The 24948-nt window shown below is 43.6% G+C and overlaps 2 protein-coding genes and 1 non-coding gene across 21 annotated transcripts in view; 1 reads left to right on the top strand and 2 right to left on the bottom strand.

Moving 5' to 3' along the window:
* ELP1 (elongator acetyltransferase complex subunit 1) overlaps window positions 1-15407 on the top strand; it is a 29234-nt gene extending 13827 nt beyond the window's left edge. Inside the window, exons 15-36 of the mRNA XM_015849949.3 lie at window positions 339-442; window positions 1261-1314; window positions 1414-1519; window positions 2147-2262; window positions 2969-3042; window positions 3662-3740; window positions 4013-4092; window positions 4884-5024; window positions 6022-6107; window positions 6687-6835; window positions 7773-7896; window positions 8327-8424; window positions 9439-9640; window positions 10406-10467; window positions 10889-10951; window positions 11091-11151; window positions 11735-11848; window positions 12520-12631; window positions 13564-13691; window positions 14094-14248; window positions 14625-14703; window positions 15259-15407. Of these exons, the coding sequence (XP_015705435.1) occupies window positions 339-442; window positions 1261-1314; window positions 1414-1519; window positions 2147-2262; window positions 2969-3042; window positions 3662-3740; window positions 4013-4092; window positions 4884-5024; window positions 6022-6107; window positions 6687-6835; window positions 7773-7896; window positions 8327-8424; window positions 9439-9640; window positions 10406-10467; window positions 10889-10951; window positions 11091-11151; window positions 11735-11848; window positions 12520-12631; window positions 13564-13691; window positions 14094-14248; window positions 14625-14703; window positions 15259-15326 (2255 nt within the window). The 3' untranslated portion in view covers window positions 15327-15407. The remainder of the gene's footprint in view (window positions 1-338; window positions 443-1260; window positions 1315-1413; window positions 1520-2146; window positions 2263-2968; window positions 3043-3661; window positions 3741-4012; window positions 4093-4883; window positions 5025-6021; window positions 6108-6686; window positions 6836-7772; window positions 7897-8326; window positions 8425-9438; window positions 9641-10405; window positions 10468-10888; window positions 10952-11090; window positions 11152-11734; window positions 11849-12519; window positions 12632-13563; window positions 13692-14093; window positions 14249-14624; window positions 14704-15258) is intronic.
* On the bottom strand, window positions 15350-24879 carry APTX (aprataxin). Of its 19 annotated transcripts, none has more exons than XR_014939079.1 (10): window positions 24611-24879; window positions 24342-24388; window positions 22115-22450; window positions 21957-22031; window positions 20655-20714; window positions 18054-18280; window positions 17481-17584; window positions 16343-16621; window positions 16077-16228; window positions 15350-15715 (listed from the first exon to the last, which is right to left on the bottom strand). XR_014939079.1 is itself a non-coding variant. In XM_085527939.1 (10 exons), the coding sequence occupies exons 1-10, from the start codon at window positions 24738-24740 to the stop codon at window positions 15702-15704; spliced, it is 1071 nt and encodes a 356-aa protein (XP_085384065.1). In that variant the 5' UTR covers window positions 24741-24879; the 3' UTR covers window positions 15350-15701. The 19 variants fall into 19 exon arrangements, 16 of the variants coding, with proteins under 16 accessions (XP_085384065.1, XP_085384062.1, XP_032297286.1 ...); XM_085527939.1 differs by having other exon boundaries at window positions 16077-16117; window positions 16585-16621; XM_085527936.1 differs by having other exon boundaries at window positions 15350-16117; window positions 16585-16621.
* TRNAI-UAU (transfer RNA isoleucine (anticodon UAU)) lies at window positions 17812-17906 on the bottom strand. Its single transcript has 2 exons — window positions 17869-17906; window positions 17812-17847 (listed from the first exon to the last, which is right to left on the bottom strand). It is a non-coding gene; the product is annotated as a tRNA-Ile (tRNA).
* Window positions 24880-24948: the final 69 nt, after the last annotated feature.

Here is a 24948-nt window from a genome sequence, read left to right as displayed (position 1 = left end):
ATTGGCGATTTATTTTTTTTAAGCACTTAACTGTTGCTGATAATGGTAGCTGACTTTGTGATTTGAAAAGCACACAACTGTTTTAGAGCCTCCAGAAGGGCTGACTGACTGCCACCCCATTGGCACTTCACAATATGTAGTGGAATAAAGGTGCTGCAGAGCCCTAGAAGTTATCACCTTTGTTTTGCTGTTGTCATAGACTTAACTTCAGCATTACCCTTCTGTCCGTTAGATACTGTAGCTTATTCCCAGATGAAGTTTTAGTGAGATTTATTATACGTGGTTGTAATGTCTGGATCTTTGATTGACAGGTAAACTATCTGGTCTTTGCTTTCTAGGGGCTTCTACTCCAGTTCTTGAGCCCTGGCAGACTAGCAGTGGCTGTGCTCTCCAGTTCCCTCACCTTTGCATGCAGACATCTATCACAAGGATTGGTGGTGAAGTAAGTAAGACTGAGCAGTCTGACTTCCTAAGTTAGTTGCTGTCTGCATCAGATATACACCATCATACTCTGCCAGTGGCCCAGTGATACTTCTCAGCTATGTTCTTTATGAGATGCTATGCAGAGCTGAGAGCATATATTTCCATTTTTTCTAGAACATTTCTGGTGATTTGCAGTTAAAAGTGAATCTTCTCTTTCTGTTAATGTAATAAACAATGTCGTTGAAGAGCAAGAAATTTCATTTTTAAGATTTCCAGCAGTCACTGCTATGCTTTCTGAGAAATCAGTATTTTGCTCTGTTTTCTGATGTTATTATGTTAGCAAATATGGCTGCACTGTTTTACTGTATGTCATGCTACTGTTGTCTCCTATTTGCAATGATTGGTAGACATTCCTTAAACTATTGTAGCTAGCTGTTTTGCAGGTATTTTCAGGTTTTCTGTCCTTCAGTGAGTATCCAGGTGAAGGCTGCATGGAGTTACTTTGTCCTCCTCTTCTATTCTCTGTAATTTTGGACCAAAAGCTGGTGGGGAAAAAAAAAGCACAGACTTAATGGTCTGTTATGGCTCTGCATGTTTGGTTACTGTGCTGTTTGTGTGACAGGGTAAACCAAGCTGAGTTTCCAGCTAAGAGAGTTTAGAAATACTTAAGTAAGTTCCAGGTACTGTGGTTGCATGATTCCTGTCAATTCCTCTAGGTAATTCACGTGAGGTTCTTGATACTTAATCAAAAGGTGCTTTAATCCATTGGTGGTCAGTGTGGTGAAACTGGAGACTGTGAGACTGATACCTTATGCTTGTCATCCTTCTTGTTTGTAGGAGGTGATCTTGGGCCTCACAGATCGATGTCGGTTTTTCGTTAATGATACTGAGGTACCAACATGTTTACCCCTCATTCCACCCCTTTTTTCCCTGCCAAAGATTTGTTCTGTTTTGCTTCAGACAGAAATAAAAGTAGTCATTTTTTTGCAGGTTGCATCCAACATCACCTCGTTTGCAACATACAATGAGTTTTTGTTGGTGACGACCAACTCCCACACCTGTCAGTGCTTCTGTTTGAAGAACATGTCAGTGAAAGGTAAATGCCACTTCTGCCTGCCTGCTCCTGCCAGCTCATGGCCATTGTCTTGGAATTAAAATCTGTCCCCATTTTTTACATCCAAACCTGCTGTATTTGGGTCACTCAGAGCAGCTACTTAAGATACAGAGGTAGAGAGCTGTTCTTAAAAATCTGTCAGATAGCAAAGAGCACAAGGGATGTTAAAAATCATGCACTCCTCCCAGGTAGCAAGTTTTGCCCTAAAATTGTTGTCCTTTTGTTCTGTCCTTCACCTTCAGAGACAAAAAAAGTTCTCTGTTCTTCAAAAGTGTGTGGTGGAGAATGGGTCCCAATAGGAAGAGTTTCTGGTAGTATCTTACTTTGAAAGAAGTGAGAACCTCAGAAGAAGTATGATGACAGCTTACTGGTGCTGTACGCTTTTCCCTGCTTCTCCCCTCTTATGCATTAGGCATGAATTCAGGTAAACAGAGGACATCTTCCTACTTTGTACAGCAATGCTTAGCACTGAAAGGCCTTCAACCTGTAGCAGCCTTTCAGGATATCACTGACTGAGATAGTACAACATTGCAGAGCTACATGTGAAAGCCTGACAGGGTGGCACAGTTCTGTGGTCTGTCAGGATACTGATAACTGTGCTATCTTCAGCCCTTCAGGTAGGCCTGAGCAGTGTTGCAGCCCCAAACAGTGAGACCTTGCGCAAGGTGGAGCGAGGATCACGTATCATCACTGTTGTACCTCAGGACACAAAGGTTGTGCTTCAGGTCAGTGCTCTCTACTCATGTCCGTTGAGGTCTGCTGTCTGTGTGTACAAGGGTTGTCTCAGCAGGTAGCTGGTCAGACTGCAAATAACACATGCAGTGCTGCAAGGGTGCTGTCCTGTTGTTCTTCAGTTCAGTGTCAATCGCCAGCTGCCTGGTTAGATAAGGAGTAGTTTTGGGCATGGCTCTGGGAGTTAGATTGAGCACAGGCAACTGAGTGTGTAGTGAAGTGAAGAGTTCAAATTCCTATGGCAGAGTGTAATGGTATATGTTATGGCCTCTCCTGTGAATCTCAGAGCTGCTTCTTAAATGAAGAAGCTCTCCATGAGACATGAAACTGAGTTTGTACAGAATTTGCAGAGCTATGCTCACTCATGAGAATCAGCACAAGCTCACATAGAAGAATTTTGTTTGAAGTGCATCTCTAGAGGTTGGTAGTTTGACATCCTCTTTAATGCACCACTAACATGAAAGTATGGTCATACTACTCAGAGTTTCATCCAATTGAATGGAGTCCAATCTTCTGAGGAAGCAATGCTTTTGAGCTGAATCAATTTTCAGATATTTTTCCAGGTTCATTTGAACTGTCCTTTGAAGTGAAAAAATAGGCCTTTGTCACCTGCAAGTAGCAGCAGGCCTGTCCTTGCTTCGCCTTTCATGTAGGCAGAGTAGCTACAAATAAATGAATGCATGGATCTTTTTGCTGTAGATGCCAAGAGGAAATCTGGAGACTGTTCACCATCGAGCTCTGGTTCTTGCCCAGATTCGAAAGTGGCTAGACAGGTAAATAGCACCAGTGTTTTCTGGTCTTCCCTAACGCATTCTGAGCTGTTGAGCAGCTGGCTGATCCTGTGCTGGAGGTAGATTTGAGACTAGTCTGAAATGTACTGTCTTGTCGTCACTTGGAATGAAACAGTTTCCAGGGTCACCAGCCTACCAGTCTAGTTTTTGGCAGTACCTCCTTACAATTTATCACTGGGGGGCTTGTTTGTTGAGACTGTGGATGGGAAAGGTCTTGGTTAGTTCCTTTCTCCAGATGTCTTGATAATCTCATGGTTTAGCTTACTATTTTTCATATTGTACTGGTTTAATCGCTTTACATTCAAGTTTTCTAAAACAAAATTAGATTCATGAGACTGAAATGTACTTCTCTAAGACAGGAACGAGAAGCCAATGGCTGTCTCAGTTTTCCAGCATGACCTGTTGATCTGTTTCACTGCAGAGGCTGGCAGTGAGCAGAGCAGACCTTGCACATTTTTTTCTGGAGAGTCATTTACACAGCTTATTGCCTCAGCTATTGTTGCCCTCCTTGGCTCTGTGGTTGCCTCTGGTCAGTTACCTCTGTTTGTGGGTATTGTAGCTATCCAGAATGTAAACTATCCTGCTTTACTCTTCCCCTTAGGCTTATGTTCAGGGAAGCATTTCAGTGTATGAGGAAGCTGAGAATCAACCTCAATCTTCTCTATGACCACAATCCCAAGGCAAGTATACCCAGTTCTGTGGTGTTCTTTTTCATATCCATCCAGGCTGGTGGGATTCTTTCATATTGTACGTACACAGAATAATAGAATGGCTTGGGTTGGAAGGGACCTCAAAGATCATCAAACTCCAACCCCTCTGCCTCATCCAGGACCACCAACCTCCATATCTAATACTAGACCAGGCTGCCCGTTCAGATAAGGTCTTTGAATGTGCTCCTGTAAATAATGTACTTTGTCAGAATAACAGTAGTAATACTCTTGTTCATTTTCAGGTATTTCTGGAAAATGTAGAAACCTTTATCAAGCAGATAGATTCTGTGAACTATATCAACTTGTTTTTCACAGAACTTAAGTAAGTATAGTTCTGCAAATGGAAGCTAACAAGTCATCAATGGTGGTGGATTATTTCACCAAAATATTGGCAGCTCTTCAGTCTGAGTGGAATGACTCAGCCTGAAGTCTGGCATGTTGGGTCATAAAAACTCAAGTAAGCTGAATAGTTTCAGTTTATCTGAATTCATATTTGCAGGCTGTCATTACATTTTTCCTGTAACAAATCAGGACACCATCTGATTGCTTTGGCGCTTGTCTGCTGTTTTGCTCTACCAGGGTAAATGTGAATAGAGAATGTTTTGTACCTTCATAAAGAGGGGCAAGACAGCCTACTGTCAAGACAAGAGGCTTTAAAGCATTCATAGCTTCAGGGCTTTTCAGGCTTGTTGAAGTATATAATTGTTTGGGAGCTGGAGTTATCAGTCAGCTGCTCTGTTTTATTTTCATTTTTGACCTGATCTTAAATCTTTGCCTGGAAGTAAAAGCAGATGGCTTAATTTTCAAAAGTGCTTTGTGCTCGGCATCTCCACAGTGGATTTAGTAGAATACGCATAATGCATTCTGAGTTTTATAAGCTAAGATAGTTCTGACCAGTTGTTTTTCAGTACCTCTCTCGGTTGAGAGTCACTTCAGATGGATGAGAAATGTTGGAGAGCTTTGTAATAATGGGGCATTTTGTGTCTGTACTGAGGGACTTAAAAGCTATTTTGTTGAGTAGTTATCTTCTGGAGGTTTTAATATTACTGAATATTACTGTTTATTGGTAGATGATGAACCACACTGGTATTCACAGTGTATGTTTTTATTTAGAGATGAAGATTTCACCAAGACTATGTACCCATCTCTGAGCAGTAGCAGTAATGATAAACCACATCAGCAACCTGAACAGAAAAAAGTGAACCTCGTATGCGATGTGATGAGAGCTGCCATGGAATGCATTGACCCTGAAAAGTGAGCATTTTATTATTGTGGGTGAGGGAACAATTGGAGAGACTTGTTTTTAGTCATTTACAGAAAAGGGAAGCTGTCCTTCAGTTATTTTGCTTTGGATCTCCCGAGGGGAACTTGTGCTCTGCAAAACTTATTCAGCCATACCTTTTGTCTTCTGAGGATGGTCTTCTGAAAAACACTATGCATAGTAAATTCATCAGATAGTAAAACTTTTTTTCCCATAAGTGTTGAAGTAATAGAGGCAGGAGACCTACAAGGGTTTTGAAAATAAACCCAATGTGGGAAAACTGTGTAGTATGGAGGATGGGAGATGTGAGCAAGATTGTCATCCCAGGGATGCCATAGAATCATTAAGGTTGGAAAAGACCCTCTAAGATTATCTAGTTCAACCATCCACCTACCACCACTATTGCCCACAAAACCACATCCCTAAGTACCAAATGTACCCTTTCCTTAAGCTCCTTTACTTTGGGGAGTAGATGGCCTTTCTGAAAAATCTCAGCTGTTCTCTCTGAGACTGAGCTATTTTTGTACATCTTCTGCTGTATTTCAGAATGGTTACCTTTCTGCCACCACCCTTGGATGAATTAAGTCTAGACAAGGTGGCAAAGGAAGATCATAGCAGTGATTAGTGAAGGAAATCATTATACCATGGATAGTCTATGTGTGAAACAGTGGATAGAGGAGCAACAGACAGTGGTTTGCTGCTGAGCCCTGAATGTTTAGACAGTTTACTTAAACAATTTTAGTGAACAAACTATGCCCCTAGAAACATGGCTGAAAACCTAGGAAACCAATTTTGAAATAGTGCATGGGAAGTATATCAGAGTGTAAATAACCTGCAAAAAAAGCTTTCTTGCACTGGATCCAGTTGCTTGAATCTCCATCTAACCTTCTATTTCAGTGTAAACTAGACATTTCATAGTATATGCTAAAATTCGAATAAACATTTTTACTGCTGTCCCACTTTTTCATTTACTGCTTTTGTTTTCTTCAGATACTGCCTATCAATACTAACAGCACACGTGAAGAAAAATCCTCCAGAATTGGAAACTGCTCTCCAGAAGGTTCATGATCTTCGAGGTGATGTATCAAGAACCCAAAAGCATTGAAAGTGTGTGGAGTTTGCAGAAGCTTTTGTTGTTAGCATAATTTACACTGAAAATTAAATTTTAACATGGCTGTTTGTGGAGGCTGTCAGAAAACAAATGTTTCCAAAACTGTCATTAATGAAGAAGCAGTTTGTCAGCTAAAAATGTTGTATTTGCCCTCAGCTAATCCTCTCATCTAGGAATGCCAGCACAGAGCCCAGAGCTGGAGCTGCTCCCCAGTTCAGAACTCTATTTCTCCCAGCATGAAATAGGCATTTCCTGTTCTTGTCCTGGTATCTCAATTAAGCAAATTTTACTTTGTGTTCTGTGCTGTTGATTCTGACTTGTCCCTATTACACATTTTAAAAGTTACCATACATAGGTGAGTCCTTGAAGGTACCTGGAAAGCCTCTGCCAACAGCCAAAGTAATCCTCTCCTGCAAGACAGAATGAGTCATGAATTTGATGGTCTCTAATGCAGCATTAAGAACATTCCATACATTGCATCCCTCCTTCAGGCCAGGGTTCTACCGATAATAATGAAATCTTATGCTTCTTTCTCTTATTACAGAGAACATTTCTTCGAACGCTGCAGCTGTGAGTGCAGAGGAAGCACTGAAGTACCTGCTTTTCCTTGTGGATGTGAATGAATTATATGATTATTCCCTGGGCACATATGACTTTGATTTAGTCGTCATGGTGGCAGAGAAGTCTCAAAAGGTCTTAGCTTATGGTTCCGGTTAATCATTTTTCTACATTCCCAAGGGTTTATTGTAGTCTATGAATCAACCCACACATTTTGCTAGTTGTAGCTCTCTGCCAGGCAGGATTTCAGTCACTCAGAAGTCCTGAGTGTGTTTGGGATGATGGTAGGAACAGGACATAACTTTGCCTCCATTATCAGCTGTTGAGAGCATTTTAGGAAACTTGCTCATACTTGAGGTGAAGTAGGGCTCTTTTAGAGCAGCATTGCCAAGCTCGGAAGGACTCCTAAGGATTTTTTCTCAAGCTGGGAAGAACTTCTGAGGTGTTGCATCTGCATGCATTATGTTCCCAATTCTGTGCCCATTCAGTCTTTACTTAGTTAGCAGTGGCTGCAATAATTGAATGTGTCTTGCAGTGTCTGAAGTTTGAAATTTTCTCCAGAGGGTCTTCACAGAGCTTTCTGAGTTAATTAATGAGCCCAGCAACTGAAACCCACTGCTTATGTTAATAAAAATGTAATTTTTATAACCTGCAATGGAAGATACCAATCCATTTTATAACTGTAAATTTATACGCGATAGTAGCTAATAGCAAACAATATTTGATGTGATATGTGGTGTATAGACAGACTTGAATTTTCATAGATTCATAGAATGGCCTGGGTTGAAAAGGGCCATAATGATCATTTAGTTTCAACTCCGCTGCTATGTGCAGGGCCACCAGCCACCATACAAGGCTGTCCAGCGCCACATCCATTCCTTGGATGCTGCTGAAATCCATGTGAGCTTTGTAATTTACTAATACATATTCTTTAACACAGCTTACATTTAAAGAAAAAAGCTTTCCTAATGTATTATCACGTAATTTCAAGTATGGGACTGTCTACAGGTGAAGATGGGGATGCATAAGGATCTTAGCAAACTAACTAAATCACAGTTTTTATTCTTCACAGGACCCAAAAGAATACTTACCATTCTTAAATACTCTCCGGAAAATGGAAACCAATTATCAGCGATACACAATAGACAAACACTTGAAAAGATACACCAAAGCACTTGGACATCTCAGCAAATGTGGTAGGTGTTCTGCACATGCAGTGTATTTAAGGAGAAAATCTGCAGTATAGCATTTTTGAGAACCTGCTGGGGGAAGAAAAAGGGATTGCACCAGGTCATCTCCTCTCCTAGTAATTCATGGTTAACTTGCTTATTCTCTGTGGTTTCTGTAGTGTAGCTTAAAGCAAAGAGAGAGGTGTTTACTGCCCTTTAATCATGAAGCACAAGTCTTGATTTCTTCTGGCTATAGGTGATGTTTCCCCTGTAGATACTGTTGACCAAAGTGAAGCAGACCTTAAGGAAGTGAATCCCTTCAGTTTTACAGTGGTAGAACAGGTGTATTTGTGCTCTCATACCCAAGATTGCAATATTGCAGTAACAGTAAACCCTGGGAGCTGTCAGAGACACTGCTTTCTATTTTGTTGCTATAAGAATTAAAATATTTCTACAGGTCCTGAACACTTCTCTGAATTTCTGAACTTGGTTAAGGATCAGAATCTATATTGTGAAGCCTTGAAGCTGTATCCCTCCAGTACCCAGGAGTACAAGGTGTGTAAGAATGTGACCCTGCAGTATGCAGGTTTTTAATTCTTTGCTGTGTTTGCATGTGTCTCCAACACCTTGAGTGAGGGCAGGAATAAGACAACAGCTGCTTGACTTCAAGTTCTGCAGGGTGTTTCCTGTTTCAGTGTTGTCCGAGGCCTTTCTCCAGCATAATATGGGGAATTGCCCTCAGCACTGAGCCTACAAGGTCTGGGCATCAAGAGGATGACTGTTATTTCTTTGATCCGATGACCAGGAGAACACCTGGGAGTCTGGTGTTTGCTGCACTGTCCTGTGGTGTGCTAGTGGTGCTTGCGGTACAGGATTTCAGTGTGGCCCTGAAGGTTGTATGGAGACATTTTGTTGTGTGTAGATGTTTCTGGAGAGTGCTTAAGAGCTCGCAGTTCTTCTAGATAGACTGTAGAGTCTGTTGTTGATTTCAGTGCTGTTGAAAAGCTGTAGCTCACTCAAAGCTAAGGTGAATTATAAATGAATGCATTTTAATTTGTTTAATTTGGATTATGTAAATATACAACAAACAAGCCTTTATAAAAGAAGTTGAAGAAGTAAGAGGGAAGAAGCAGAAACTGTCCTTTTGTCACAAGGTGAGTGCAGAGAGGATTGATTCCAAGCAGCCTGTACCTGCAGAGTTGGAGGGCCTGTGTTATCCCTTGTCTTTCACTCCTGGAGTGACAGAGTTTGGACAGATCTTTTCACAAACTTTGCTCATCTGATTAGGAAAGAAGGGGCTGATTTTCTGCAGTCTCTGGTATACCCAGCTTGGAAAGTTAAGTACCTTCTGAGGTCTCTTGCTTTAGCTCTGCATGAGATTTCTGTGTATGCTGATCATCAACTCTTGGGCTGTTACAAAGTTTGAAATGTAGGAACATTGTGCCTGGAGGTTCCTCAGGGAAGGGTGGAAAATGACTTTGTAATGGTGGCCAAATAATTCTTACTAGTGGAGGACTGCTGCTGACTGTACAGCTAATTTCTTACTTTTCTTTTGTCCCTGTCTTACAGGATATCAGCAGTGCATATGGGGAGTATTTGATTCAGAAGCAGCTTTATGAACAAGCTGCACTGATATTTGCTCGAGCTGGAATCTTTGAAAAAGCACTGGATACCTTTCTGAGCAGTGGCAGCTGGCAGCAAGCCCTATGCATGGCCTCTCGTCTAGGTTACACAAAGGAGAAGCTTTCTAGCCTGGCACAGACCATGGCAGGTAGGCCTTGAGAAGATGGAAGCGTACAAACCAAAACTGATTGTTCCTATTTCTGTTTCATTGCAATTTTCACTGAAAATTAGTGCAAACCTCAGTCTTCAGCAGTGTTTTTCTTTAAGGCCTGTGATTCCCAAGGGTTCGCATGATTGCACATTGCCTTTGTTTCTCACTGGAGCCAAAAACCGCTGGAGCTGAGTTGCTGGGCACCCAGAAGTTGCTAAGCGAGGTGTGGCCTTGGTTGCCCCAGACTGACTGGCTCATTCACTCTCCTTGCAACCAGTTGCTGGAACCAAACCTTTTCTTTGGTTAACCTTAGTAAGTGGAGATTCCTTAAAGTGTTGAATGTGACTGAGGTGCTGACCTTTAGGGAACTGGAAGTCCTGAACCTCACAGATTTGGTGCTTCCTGTCTATACCTCAGAGAGCAAGAGGCAGTCTTCTCCCAGCGGATAGCTGGTGTGTACAATACACTGAAGCTTTCAAGAGAGATTTCCTGTTTACATCCTGCCTCCTTCCTCTTAGGAGGTTTCTATCCCACACTGTCAGGAAGAACCTCTTCTAGTGGCAGTGAGAAATGTGCACCAGCAGTTTTACAAGCAGCAGGCAGTTGATGTGGTATCATGCAGCCCTTATTTTATCAGGCAAACTAAGTAAGCACATAAGCAAATCAAAAGTGCTGCAGTGAATGTCATGTCCTTTAGCTTCATTGTTTTGTGGTAGAAAATTCAGCTGCTCCTGAAAAACCGAACTCCACCTTTTCTTATAGGAAAACTGGTTGAAAAGAGAAAGCATGCAGAGGCAGCCATGCTCCTGGAACAGTACACTGAGGTAATGTAATGACTCTCTTGCCTGTACCCCTCTTTCTCTGTTGTCCTGTGCCACACATGGCTCAGTGCGTGCTGGTTATTGAACTGTCCATGCCATAGGCACTTTGGGAGAACAGAGCAGGTTCGGTTGGTACAGTGAGCAGGGAATGGATGGAAAACCTGGTTCTGTTGCCTCCATTTTGTTATTAAAAGCTTTTGGTTCAGAGATGTGTGCTGGAATAAAGAAGACTGAGTTCCAGAGGGGCTTCCCCTTAGAAAGGGCCTTTTTAATGCCAGCCTTAGGTTTCAGTTTTAGTGCTTCAGAGTAGCTGTCACAGCAGTGCTGTCCGGTACTGCTGATTAGAGGTGTGCATCTGAGCAGCTGCTACCTGGATGTGAGTTAGTAGCATCAGCAGCAGCACATGGTTGTTCTTTCTTTACAGGACTGTGAAGAGGCTGTTATCCTACTCTTAGAAGGGGCTTTCTGGGAAGAGGCTTTAAGGCTGGTAAGACATTTCATATCTCAAGAACAAGAAATACTGTTTGGATTGTAAGAAGTGGAAATACTTTTTTTAGTGTGCAGGAACCTGAATGGAATCTGGGTTGCATCTTTAAATAATACTTTGTTTCCTTTTCCTGACCCAGATTCACAAGTATGACAGACTGGATATTTTGGAGACCAACTTCAAACCTGCCATACTAGAAGGTGAATATGTGCAAGAATCTGACGCTTGCTTGTGTTTTATTGGTGAAAGAAGGTCTTTACTGGGTCTACAGAAGGCCATGGCACACTAATACTGGAAGCTCTGTGGAAGGGTGCTTTGATTCCACCCAACTGATGCTGGCCAGTTAACTGAAACAATTATTGTATATCTTTATTCTCTCTTCAGTCCCTAAAGGATGATTCATTGATATCAGATATTCTTTGTTCTTATGCTATGAGCAGTGAGTTCTATGAATTGAGGAATATTTTTGTTTAGTTTGAGCCTAATTAATGTGGAGACATGTGGCCACAGAGCATTCTCTTCTGGTATCACAAACACTTGTTCCAAAGACACTTATCTGGCAAGTTAATTCACTCCATACACAGATGCACATAAGTCAGTGACCTCCTGTGCTACAAGCTTCAGATTTTTTCCACTCTAGTTATATTACCAGCTTTGCTGCTGATCTCCCATGTTCCTGAAGGACTGTGCTCCTTCAAGGTCCCTGTGAAAAATGCTCTTCTGACTGCCCTTGTACAAATCTTTGTGTTCTTACCTTGGACCTGCTTTTTTTTTGTTGAGCAGCACAGAAAAGTCAGCTGATGTTCCTAGATTCTCAGAAAACAGCATTTCTTCATCATAAGAGTCGCCTACAAGTGGTCCGAGAACTGAAGGAGAAGGCCTGTGAGAGCCTGCAGGGTTGGTATTGAATTGCATATGGCTTTCTCTTGCATGAGTATATGTAATCATTTTTTCTTTGGTTGTTCTCTGTGGTTCCTATATAGCCTCATGCAGTTGTGCTCTTGTGTCTCCAGTGGTATCTACAACTGTAGAAATAGCATTTATCTCAGCCACCACTCTCGCTGTAGTTCATTTGACCTCATTTGCCTTTATTTTCAGTACTACCTGTGTCACAGCTTTCCTGAGGTAAAAATGCTACACGCCACTGAGAGCTCTTCAGAATGAGACAGCATTGTCTCTGTAGTGCCATCTAACTTAGTGCTCAGCATATCCTCTGTGCTAAGAATCTCTGCTATGTATATTCACCTGCCAGCTTACACAGGCTTGGGGATATTTTCTAAAAGCAGAATGTTCTGTTCTGGTCCAAATCTCTTTCTCTGATATTGTTGTTCCCCTGACTGTGCTGCTTAATAATCACAGTCCCTGCCAGGGCAGAGGAGCAGTGTTCTCTCAATTTCTGTTCCTTCTTGTGAGCTGAGTCGTCTTGGGAGCCCCAAGGCTCCAATGTGGCAGCAGGTAGGATGAATCTGCAAGGCTTCTTTTCTAGAAAGTACATAGATTACCCAGGGAGAAAGCCTGAAATAACTGACCTTTTCCCTTGCTGTGACAGTTGTTAATATGTTTTGCAGATTATGAAGCACCATATTGCCCAGAATTTGACCTTTTGTCTGAAACCAGCAGTGTTGTGACAGCCAGCGACATGAGCAGCAGATATTCACACAGCAATTCAAGAATATCAGCGTAGGTATCTGCCTTTAAATTAGATGGTGGCTGGTGTGGCATCAGCCTTTGTTTGGCATCCTCCTCCTAGCAACTGTACGTGTCTTGAAGCTGCTTTAATTACATGCATTTCTTGTTTTTTTAATTCTTACTGGGGGAGATAGAGCAGAAAATGCCAGAAGCTGGTAGTGCAGCAGGAACAGAATGACCAGCAGAGGAGCTGTGAGCACAGATTCTGCAGGAGCTGTCTCTGTAGGCAACCGGCGTGATGCCAAAATAGCTGACTGTAGGAGGCTTGGCACAGGAAATAGGCAGTTTCTCAAACATTAACAGCTTGTGCAAAGCGCTTATTATCTTTGCCTTAAGTTTTGCATTTTTAGTAGTTGATAGAATGATGGAAGTAACCTTAAAGCCCACCTGGTTCCAACCCCTTTCCATGGGCAGAGTTTCTTCCCTCCAGATCAGGCTGCCCAGACTGTCTGGCCTTGAATACCTCCAGGGAATGGGGCATCCACAGCTTCTCTGGTCAGCCTGTTCCAGCACCTCACCACCCTAATTGGGGGTTATTGCTCAATTTAATAACTATTATATTTCCACAGTGGGTTTCTTTCTTGCTTTTGAGCACTTTCAATATAAGCTGCAGTATCAGGTGGCTGCATTAAAGACTGATGCAGTTTGTGGTACCACTTCTGAATTACCTGTCTGAAATGTAGAAAAGATGCGGGCTCTTGGGGGCACCAGCTGTGGCTCAGATTAAACAGAGAAGAAAATATAACCTTAATTTTCAGCATATCTGTATCAGAGTGAGGTGGTCATATTGAGGCACTAAGTTACTGACTCGTGATAAGAAGTTGGTTTCCTGTGATAATGAAGAATAGAGAAGTTGCTCAAACGTTGACTTTCCTTCAGACTTACCCCTGTGCACAGTCAAATTAAGAATCCTCCTTTCCTAGGCGATCCTCAAAGAACCGCCGCAAGGCTGAGCGCAAGAGATACAGCTTGAAAGAGGGGAGTCCTTTTGAAGATATGGCTCTTTTGGAAGTTCTGGGAGAAAATGTCCGTGCTGTTGATTCTGTGAAGGGTATGATACGGTGATGTTAATCTGCTCTCTGACTTTAGAACACGGCCAACTGGGGCAGTGTGCTCCCTCTTGTTCATAATGGATATGTGGGGAGAGGAGCTTTGTATTACATAAGCTGTCTGTGGTGGACTTTGATTTGGTTTATCTGCCTCTGCTGTTGGAGGAGCACCTAACAGTGTGAGCTCTCCTCATTTGGAAGTTGGGGAGCAGAGAAATTAAGACTTCTTGGTGCCAAGACAGGATTGACTCACGTTTCTACTGAGGCATTGTAGTGTCTGGGTAGGAGCAGAGAACCAGTTCTGATCTGCAGCTCTTTCCTGTGCTTTGATACCAGACAGTACTGCTGTTAATTTATCACACCTGTGTGAAGTGCCATCGCTTGTGTTTCTGTTCCTTCTGCAGGAGACGTGCATGCCCTTCTGAAGCAGCTTGTGCTGTTTGGGTTTGATGAGCAGGCTGAGGGGCTGCAGCAAGTCCTGGAAGAAGTTCTGCAGTTGATGGAGACCTCAATCCCGGAAATCTGGACTCCAGCCTTGCAGCAGAGTTCTCTCAACCCGGTTTGTGCTTATCCTCATTACCTGTAATGTCTGCTTCACAGTATCAAGAATTTGGTAGTGTTCTGTGTTTTCTACTAAAGATCACAGAATATTTCCTTGGCTTTCTAAGTCTGTCCTTTTCTATAGAGTTTAAGCAAATACTCTGTAGAGATGGAGATGTATTGGTTGCAGATGTATTGGAGCACTGTGCACACAGTGTTTATTTTATACACAGTATAAAATGTATGACAGATACAGCTTCTGATGGAACGGAGGAATACTGTTTTATTTTCTAGCCCAAGTGGCTGAATTTTAACTTCCATTCTTGTCAATAATTTTCTGTGCAGGCATCCTTGCTCTGGGACTTGCCTTGAACATGGCTATTAATTCTTCACAGGTCCTGGGACCCACTTCAACCGCAAACAGCATTATGGCTGCCTATCAGCAGAAGAGGATGGTGGTTCCTGCTGTACAAGGTTAGTTCTAACTCCTGGTAGGGTGTAGCTGTGGAGCATCGTTGTGGCCAGCAGCATTGTAGTGTTTTTCATCTGTAGGAGTTTATTGCTGTATGTTATGGTGTCATCTTTAGACAAGTGAGCAGCCTTCTTAGTAAGGATTTGTTTGCTCTCAAGTACTTTATTAAAACCACTGCCTGAGTTGTGCTGCTCCTGATTTCTGTGTGTTTAGCCTCTGTATGTTGTGAGGGAACTGGAAGTCTCTTTTCATAGGGCTGTGTCAGGTAAGTCTGCTTGTCCTTCCTGAGTTTATCTTTTTGTCTAATGTTGGCACCTTGGCCAGGTTTGGGAGCCAGGTTAGTCTATAGGATTTCATGGTAATTTGCCACCTTGAAGCCCTTGCAACTGTTACAATTTTAAAGAGAGAGGCTGGTGATAGCTGCTGAAAGGTGATGCTGTCTGAGACTTCTTGGTGTTCTTTGATGGAAACAGAAGCAAGCTGACTAGATGACAGGTCATGAGGAAACCATACTGCTCTTACCTTCTGTTCTGACATTTCTCATCTTTGTCTTTCAGATCCAGAATTACTCATTGCACCAAAACTCAATAAAAATCTACAGTGGAAACTGCATCTTTTCCAGTAATGAAAAGTCAAGGAATCCTGGTGGACTGTTACTTTTCATGTACTTTTATTACACCTTTATTAAAACATTGTTGTCCTGGTATTCCTGCTATACTGCTCTTGTGGCCATGCAAGTGAATGATCCTTCTGACTGATGTAACTTTGACCCATGGTTGGTTTGTGAGGCTGTGTGGCTCTAAGTCCAGCTTCTGCCACTACTGTTCCCTCCCTTCTGGATGAAGCAAATCCCCCACTGCTCAATGGGTTCTGTTCACTGCTGTCACCTCCTCCCATGGATGATGAAGGCAGGCCATATTTTAAGCCGTTCATCCTGATTTAGCTACATCACCATTATTTTTTTGTTGTGCTGGTGGTCAAAGCTGGAGGCCCTCTGGTTTCAGAGACGTTCTCCTGTCAAGATAAAATCAATTCAGATCTGCCATCTGGGAGGAAGACTGCTTCATCTCTAAGATCCCTTCTTGTTTCTCTCTACCTTACCTGTCCTGAGTGAGCTTAGACAAAGGGGTAACAGCTGGAGCCAGCACCCTTACCATGACTGAACTTCAGCTCCTGCTTCAGCAGCAGCCAGGAGTTTCCCTCCCCTGCATTTCCCCACTGATGTTTCTGTTTTACCCTTTGAGAAGTACACTGATGCTGCCCCTCTGGCACATCCTGTTCAGTTTGCTCTTGAAGCAGTCAGGACAACCCTCCATCACAGCACTGCCCCCCAGGCAGCAGGTATTCCCACCTGTGTTTCTGAGGATGCCCTTACCAGTTTTTGAGACAGCCGAGTGCCAGCTGCAAAGACCTTGTCTGCTGTGGATCAAATAAGAATGGTTTGAGAAGTGCTCCAGCACACAGGAATCTCTCCTTTCCTACAGTGATGAGATGGCCATCTAGCAGCTGGTAATCCATGTGGTCTTCCTTAAGAAGCAAATGTAACACCCTCATAAGATCCAGAGATCTTACAGCACAATGTGTGCACAGAACCCAACACTACAGTGAGATGGTATTCTGTGAACGTGTTTCCAGACTCACATAGTAACTGAGATAATGTGTGATGTCCAAGGCAGCATCGTCTGCTCTCCCAGTGCTGCTTCGTGGATGGGAACCACACACAAAGCACCACGGCTGCTGCCAACTGCAAGAGCTGAGGTTTTTCTATAGTGTTCAGGGATGTGTGGTTGTGGTATGCAAGGTGTATGGCAGGCATGTAAAAGGCTTCTAACACGACAGTGTATTTCTTCTTGTCAGCACTGGGACACAGGGAAGGCACTGACCTCAGAACAGCGCAGTCCTCTGGCTGAATCTTCATCACTGCACACAGACACAAAGATAAAGCACCAGAACACGGTGACATTTCTGTGCCCTGCTCAAAGTAAGCAGCCAAGCAATTGCAAACCTCTAAATCATTTCTTTTCCCCCTCTCCTGCTGAAACCTATATCTGAGTGCAGCTCTGAATTAAAATGAATTAATTCACCCAAACAAAGCACCTCTTCCAGACTTCCATTCACACACAACACAGTGGGGCAGTGTCACAAAGCTGCAAGCACCTTTCATTTCAGAAGTCATTTTATTTTATTCTTTTTCTCTGAGCTCTGACAGTGCTGCCGTTGATACGATTTCCCATACCTTTTTTCCCGCTCCAGTTAACAAAAACCACGTGTCCCTTCACACCCTTCGTGTTAACCTGAAATCTGAGCACACGGGCTGCCAATGATTTTTTTGTAGTCAATTTGTCCAGTGTTTCTTGAGATGTTCCTTTAGCTGTGGGATAGTGGACAGCTGCTGTTTGCAGATATGGCACTTGAGGGGCAATTTGAGAAGTTCAGAGGCCTGATCATTCACCGTTACTTTCCCTTCACTTCGTACCATCTCTATCACATCTGAAATGAAATCAGACAGGAGGTACTGAGGCCATGAAACACTGTGAGATGTGTGGCAGTACCAAATCTGCACACTGCTCAACACACTGCACATCACTACTGTGTTGTTTTACTTAAACACACCACACAATCTGACTGACTTCCACTTAGTGCTGTTCCTCAGTATCTGCAATCACATCAAACCTTTCTCTTACTTTAATAGAATTTATGGCCTTTTCTAGGGAAGAAAGCCCAAAAGTCAGAACCCACAATCATGATTATGCTGTGAAAAACCTTTTCTAATAATTACCTTTGGAGTTGAGGAAGTATTCTGTGGTAAAGGAGTTCCAATGCTTTTTGGTTTTCAGAGCAGGGGAATCAAAATCTTGGCTGATTACGTGCAAATGCAGTTGACTACAACAGATCACATAGGTAAGACAGAATGAAAAGTGTTAATGCATGAAGTTCTCTTGCAGTAGAATCAGTTGCAAACATGTCTGCAAAGAGACAGACTGCCAGTCTTACACATCAGTCTTAAAGGTCAGTCCTGAGACACACTATCCAGACACAGAAAGAAGATGAGCACCTTAGAAGGCCATACAGCCCCAAACCCTCCTGCTGTGGGTAGGACAAAAGCATTGTGCTCCAGGTGAGGCTCGAACTCACAACCTCGGCATTGCTCATCGTCAGTACTGCTGTATAAGTACCGCGCGCTAACCGGTTGCGCCACTGGAGCCGGCACATGCAGGGCAGCAGCAGCTCAGCAGCAGCCATAAGCAGAGCTAAGTGTCTGTGGGGATGGTGCTGGTGCTGGTCACCATCAGACCCAGCTCTGTACATCCAGGAAAGCAGGGTGTCTGCCTGACGGCTCCCCTGGGCTTACCTCATGCTGGGAATGGCGTGGTAACCCAGCCGGAACTCCAGGCTTCCTTTGGCAGGGCACTGTTCAATCATTTTTTGCCCAACTGAGTGCATATGTTCCAGGAGCTCAAGATGCTCTCTGGTGACTGATTTGAGGCTAGAAATGGAGTCCCACGGTAAAATAAGCCAGTGGTAACGTGCTTTGGGATATTTATCCTTGATGACTACAGTCTTCTCATCCTTATAAACCTAGTAAAAAAAGAAACTCAATCATTTATTGAAGTTAAATGCCCTGTCCCTATCTGCACTGCATTTACTGAGTGAGGTAACATCCATCTGCACATCCCATCATGGCTGCAGAGGTCCTGCAGCACATGTATGCGTTGCTAGTGGAACTGTGACTGCCAGGAAAAAAAGCCAGGAAAAGTCTCTACACAGGAGAAATACTAAGCAGCAGAGTGCTTCCCTTCATGGCTTTGGCTGGAGCCATGCTAGTCCAGTGTGTGCTCCTCTGCCACACCAAGCATACAGTAGCTACAGAGGCATTCTGAAGAGTGAAAAAGGACCCCATAATAGATAAAAAGGGAACACTTTGCTACAGATAGGGAAAAGAGGCCTCATCTATCTGTAGATACAGATAGTTTATGTTAAGGGGAGGCAGAGAGAGGGGGAATTGCAGACACTAAGTCTGAGAAAACAAGGGGATGAAGGCCATGAAGATAAGGGTGGAACAGCCCGAGAACAGTGTGGTGATTAGATGTCCACAGGGCAAGCTGGAACCAGTTTGGGGGGTGCCCCTCCCGCAGGGCTGAAATATACCTGCTTTATAACTACTTTGTGGTTATGGAGTTTGATTCCGCAAGTCATTCTACAGCTTTTCTTTAAGGAAAAAGCCTTCTATTCTTGTTCAACAAGAAATACTTCAATCATCAATGGGAACTCTCTAGAAAATAGCCTGGACTCACAAGTGCAGTTTGCAGTTGAGGATCCTTCCCTCCATCAGGCCACATCTAAACTTTGTGGGCTCTGCAGTGACAACGATGGCACTGCACTCAATGCAGAGCACATATGAGTGGACTCCCTGTGCTCTGTGGTGAAACACAAGTCTCAGAGGTGGAGCAGGACGCTCAGCACTGTACATCTCATCCAGCATTACAAAGCCAAGACTTTAAGATCCAAGCTAATTCAGTTGATGCTACCCAAGATGCTACTTTTAAAGATCGTTCACAAAAAGAACAGGTTTCTCTGTCTCTATTGCTCTCCTTCCCCTTGACCTTTTTGTTTGTTGTGTTTTTCTTGCCCTGTGCATCAACTAGATGCAGTTAATCAATAGAAACAGTACCAGAGCATGTGGAGAGCAGGACAGCACAGCCTGCCCATGGCAATAAAAATCTATCAGCTTCTGAAGCAGAAACAGCGTGCCCTCTCTCTGCTCTGTTAACAGCAAGTCTGCGGGTGAGAGATGGACGATGTCTTTGTCATCTTTGCTAACTCTTTTTGTATGTTTATGTGCAGAGCTGATCAGTCTTGCTCTACAGGAAAGAAGATTAAAATCTTATCAGCATACAAATCGTTACTGTAAGCAAATGCTTCCAGAAAAAAAGATGTTTTCTCCTTTCTTTAAGGTATGTTTAAGAAGCGAAGATGGGAGATCTGTTATTTGTATATTTAATTCTGAACCACAACTAATAAAGCTAACACTAAGCCGCACCTACAGCATTCTAACGTTCAGACAACAGTTTTAAGAACAGCTTGTCTTTCTGGTCAAGAAAACACTGTCTTAAGTGCTACGGGAATCTCAAAGAGTGAATATTGAGCTTCAGGTTTAAAAGGTAAGCAAGTACTTTGATAGCTTTATCATTCCTGACAGACTCATTTGAAATTACTGACAGACAAAAAGTGAGGGGGGGAAAAAGAAATTGGGACATTCTGATGGGTAATCAGTGAAACTGCTTCCAGCCTAAGGATGACAGTCTCCTGGAGGGGCCTACTGTGGCTGTGGAGCCCTCACGTTTGGAAGCCACCTCCAAACTCAAACACACAGTGGCTTGGGTGGTCAGACTGGCCACAGAGCTCAAAGAAAAGCAAGATGCAGCCACAGGGAAACAAAGGAAAAAAGAAGCACCTGGAGTATCTATAGAGGGTTAGAAGAAGGCACCCAGGAAACTCCTGCAGTTATGAGGAAATGGGGTAGAGAAGGAGCAAGAGGTCACATCCTTCAGCTGCTGCCCAGGTGCTGCACAGTTAAAATTACTGTAAATGATGAAGCTGCACCACACTTGGAAATACAACAGTGCTGACTGCCAGAAAATAGGAATCTCAGCTTGAAACCACGGCCTTGTTTTAATTGGTTTCCATGCTAAAGCGGCCGCACAGTGCACCTGCTCTCCATGCAACCTTTTTAAAACATCGGATAAACTTGACAGTGTGGGGAACGCCAAGACAAGGAAGTTCTGACACTGCACAAAATCAGCACAGCAGAGCCTCCCAGATTCTATCAGATGCAGCTCTTGTGCAGTAATCCACCAGTGAACCACACTATTAATGTAAACTGCTGAAGGAAAGAAGACTGCTCACTGACTCAGACAAGAAGTACTGTGAAGTACAAGTGCATAGTACTCACCTGCTCTTTTGGATCTTGCATGGCACTCTTTAAACCTTGACTCCAGTGCCCCAAATGTTCCTAAAACACAGAAAGAAGAAAAAAAACTCACAATTTTATAAGTGAATTAAGAATCTAATTACGTATTTTAAAACATTTTGTTACATACTTTCACTGGAACTACAGTGATACCACATGAACAACGGATGAATCGTTTCCTTTCCATGAACACCAACACAGCCCTCCATCCAAATGACCCACAGAGCTACTCTTGTATATTTTAACCTGGACATTTTCACATTTTAAGCTGTAAATTTAACAACAAAGAGCTCTAGATCTGCTCACATCACAGCACAGACCTTGATTACCACTGATGACAGATCATTTTACTACAAGACCTGCTGCTTCATGCATCACAAGGGCCAGAGGAGATAGAAGGATCACCATTTACTGTCTCATCACATGTTGCTCTGCACAGAACAAAGAAGCACTGTTGTGGTGCCTGGCCCTACTCTGGGTGTATTTATCTCCCAATACTCTGCAAGACAGAGTGGTTTGTAAAGAAAACAAGAAAAGTACCAGAGAATCAAGCCAGAACTGGCACATTATTTCTTAATTTTGTTATCCAGCTCCAAGTAAAAGATGCTTAGAGTGCACATTTTAAAAATACATCATATTTTATCTATTCAGAGTACTTCACAGGCATTGCCAATGATGATCTTTATGACATTCTTACAAAGCAAGGCATCTGAATGTTATTCCAGTACTGACAGGGAAACACTGAATAGCCATCTTTCTCTGATCACAGCATCTCAAATCTGATCCTAACATAATCAGCATGAGGTCAGCAGTGATGTAAGTGGTCAGCCCACCGGAATTTGAGACTGAAATTTGGTCCTGCACTCTTACTGTCTGAATGGTCTTATGCATTTTGCCCACGTCAGTGGAGCTAAAAATTTCCTTTCAAAACACTGTGGCTGGCAACATGAACATAAATACAGTTCTACCTTAAGGAATGAACCAAACAGCAGGAAAAAGAAAAAAAGAAAAAAGGTCAAGGTGTTCCATTTTCTGTATGTAAGCGTTTAGATAACCACTGTTCTACTTGTAAGAGAGCAGATCTCATCTCAAGTGCCTGCACACTGTGCAACTCCAGCTAAGCAGAGCTCAGTGGAACTCAGCTCTTCTGAAAGAAACTGCAGCAGGAACCAGAGATTAAGACCTTACTTGCTGAAGCAAGCTCCTTTCTTTAGCACTCCCCAGCTCAAGCTAACATGGGATCCAGGCTGTGCTCTCAGGAGCTACGTGACATCAGGAACAGACCTTTGTATGTGACAACTCATGTTCTGAACACTCCTGGGACACAGGTTCACCTGAGAAGTTCCCCACAGACAGCACCTACAGAAATAAAGATGAAAACTTTCTAATGGAGAAGACAACTCCAGGAGAAACAGCAGAAGTACTGATACAAATACACTTGCCTTTCCGCTCGTTGACTCTTCAAATAGAGGTGTGCTACTCTTGCTTGGCCTGAAGTCTGAAAAACTGCTTAGTGTATCCATCACCATCATCTTCTTTGCCTTTCTGGGAACATTTTCTGTATCATCCACACAGGACTCCTCAAATGGCCTCTTTTCAGTTTGTGTTTTCTCTTCTTCTTCCGTAACAGTTTCCTCTGATTCTTCACTAAATTCACTAAATTCCACCACAAAGGGGTAACGTCTGTTCACCATATGCAGAACTTGGCCTGGCCTCATTTTCACCTCTTCACCCTTGCCAACATCCACTAAGTCAACACTAGTTGTGTTGACTCCTATCTTTGGTAGAGAGAAAAATAATTTTAAAAGCTGATGTTGTAACTGAAATCACCAGCAGCGACTGGTCAGCTACCCCTGAGAACCACCATGCTGTAAAGCTTATGTGTTTGGTTTTTACTCCACCCCATCCCATTCTGGGAAGCTCAAGATTGGCAGCACCAGGCAATGACCAATCTCATGACTGCAGCCATTTGGACACAAACCAAAGCTTCAGCAACAATTATTTCTGAAAAAAATAACAGCAGTTTTAACAAGCTATTTCAATACAGCAATTCACAGAAAGCTCACTTCACATTATTTTCTGTCAATCCTCTTTTCTTTGTTACTACATTTTGCTATCTATCCAGCACCTATCGAATGCCACCCCATCAATACATCTACCTTCAAATACATAAGCCTGTACTTGCAGCTCATCTCAAGAGATGGTTGTTTAGGCTCACAGCAGCTAGCTCTCATTTAACCACAGCACACTGCTAACACTTGCAATGCACTCCCTCCTGTGTAATGAAAAGAGAAACGAGGAAACAAGTTTACTGGAGCTCCCAAAGGACACTGTTGCACAGGGCTCAGCTCCCAGCCCCCATTCTTGTTTCCCAGGCCAGATGTACCACTGCCCAGACCACAACTAACTGTTCAAACACAGCCAGTGAGAACATGTGTCTGTTCTTTGGAGTTACACTAAACCTCTCTGCCCACCTCAGCTCGTGCCAGGTATATACAGGCTGAAGTACATTTTTATGCTTTTAACCTTTTATAACCTTTTTTATATATAAAAGCATAAAACCTTATGCTTTTAACACAACTTGAAAATTGTTTTCTATTCAAAATAATGTTTTAAAGACTCAGAAGCTACTGAAGTTCAGCTGGTAATGGAAAAGCAATACCTGGTAACACAACATGGCATGGGCAACCTACATGGGCCAACTGAGCAGATTTTGTATGGCTATGCAGACTACCCTTGGAAACGAGTCCCTGCCTTCAGCTAAATGCTTCTGGTTCATGTTTATATACAAAACAAGTTTTGGAAACCAGTTCTTGCTTCTGACTGATAAACTCTTCTCATGTTTCTTTAACCCTGTCGGTCATAAACATGCTTGTTTCACAAGACATCACTATGCTTCTCATCACCTCATCTTCAATCTGATGGAGTGACTGCCCAATCCTAGCCAAAGCCTCCTCATCCTACAGTGCCAGTTTCAGTCAAACAAAGCACATGTCACATTGCAGGACAGCAATACAGCTGTGCGCTCCTGCATTGAGGTACAAATGGAAAACAGACCCTTTCTGAGGACTTTCTGACGAAGATGATCAGGGGGCTGGAGCATCTCCCCTATGAGGACAGGCTGAGGGAATTGGGTTTGTTCAGCCTAGAGAAGAGAAGGTTGCAGGGTGACCTCATTGCAGCCTTTCAGTACCTGAAGGGAACCCACACCCAGGAGGGGAGTAAACTCTTTGAAAGGGCTGACAATAGCAGGACACGGGGAAATGGTTATAAGTTAAAAGAGGGAAGATTTAGGTTGGATGTTAGGGGGAAGTTCTTCACTAGGAGAGTGGTTAGGCCCTGGAACAGGCTGCCCAGGGAGGTTGTGGATGCCCCGTCCTTGGAGGTGTTCAAGACCAGGTTGGACGGGGCCCTGGGCAACCTGATCTAGTAAAGGTGTATGTTTGGTGGCCCTGCCAGGCAGGGGGTTGGAACTACATGATCCTTGAGGTCCCTTCCAACCCGGGTCATTCTGTGATTCTGTGACCATCTGATGAACTCCTGATGGCCACAAAATAGCTCCAGGACTTCATAATCTAGGATGAGATCTGTAATTCGCAGTATTAGTGGACTTCAAGCATAACAGGCCAGTAAGCATTAGAAACACTAAGAAACCGCTTAAAAACATACCTGCTTAACAGTAACATATCCCTCGTTACAGTCTGCTTTCAACACAACTGAAAGAACAAAAAGTCATGAAAAGCCGTGAAAAGAAAGGCCTGAAATCCACCCACCCAGCCCTTGGGGAAAACACTCGTGCACCCTCAGCCTTGCGGCAGAGAGAAGAGCTCTGCCTCATCACCCACGTCCTAAGCAACAACACACAAGGATGAAGCTGACATGACAGCACTCCCCCCCCCCCTTATGCTCGCTGCAGCAGCCGGGAGGCGCGGCCTTACCTTGCCGCCGCGAGCACCTCCTGTCGGTGATGCCTGTGAGCGGCCCGCGGCCCAGCACCACGTCGGCCATGTGGGGCAGCAGCACCCGTAGGCCTCGCTCCTCCATGGCCAGCAGCCAGCAGTCCCTCATGGCCGCGCTGTGGAGCCGAGCACACACCGCGTTACCGGGCCGCGCCGCCCGCCATCGCGGGCCGCACCATGGCAACGCGGCCTACACCGCGCACGACCCCGCACAACCTCCGCCAAGGACGCATGCGCGCTCCCGTCTCGAGTCCTTCTGCCTGAGTGGGCGGGGCCTCGCTGAGGCTGAAGGCGCTGATTGGCTTAGCGCGCTCCGC

This window comes from Coturnix japonica, chromosome Z (assembly GCF_054131305.1).
Source record: "Coturnix japonica strain WE chromosome Z, WE-NBRP24, whole genome shotgun sequence".
In the NCBI taxonomy this organism is placed as follows: domain Eukaryota; kingdom Metazoa; phylum Chordata; class Aves; order Galliformes; family Phasianidae; genus Coturnix; species Coturnix japonica.
The sequence above is the reverse complement of the archived record's forward strand: the minus strand, read 5'-3'. Positions and strand labels throughout refer to the sequence as shown.

Coding starts and splice junctions, on each gene's coding strand:
- APTX (XM_032441391.2), bottom strand. CDS start 24,740: ATGAGGGACTGCTGGCTGCTGGCCATGGAGGAGCGAGGCCTACGGGTG. Junction 22,032..22,114: donor AAGAGTCAACGAGCGGAAAG/GCAAGTGTATTT, acceptor TTATTTCTGTAG/GTGCTGTCTGTGGGGAACTT. Junction 20,715..21,956: donor ATGAGTTGTCACATACAAAG/GTCTGTTCCTGA, acceptor TCTGTGTTTTAG/GAACATTTGGGGCACTGGAG.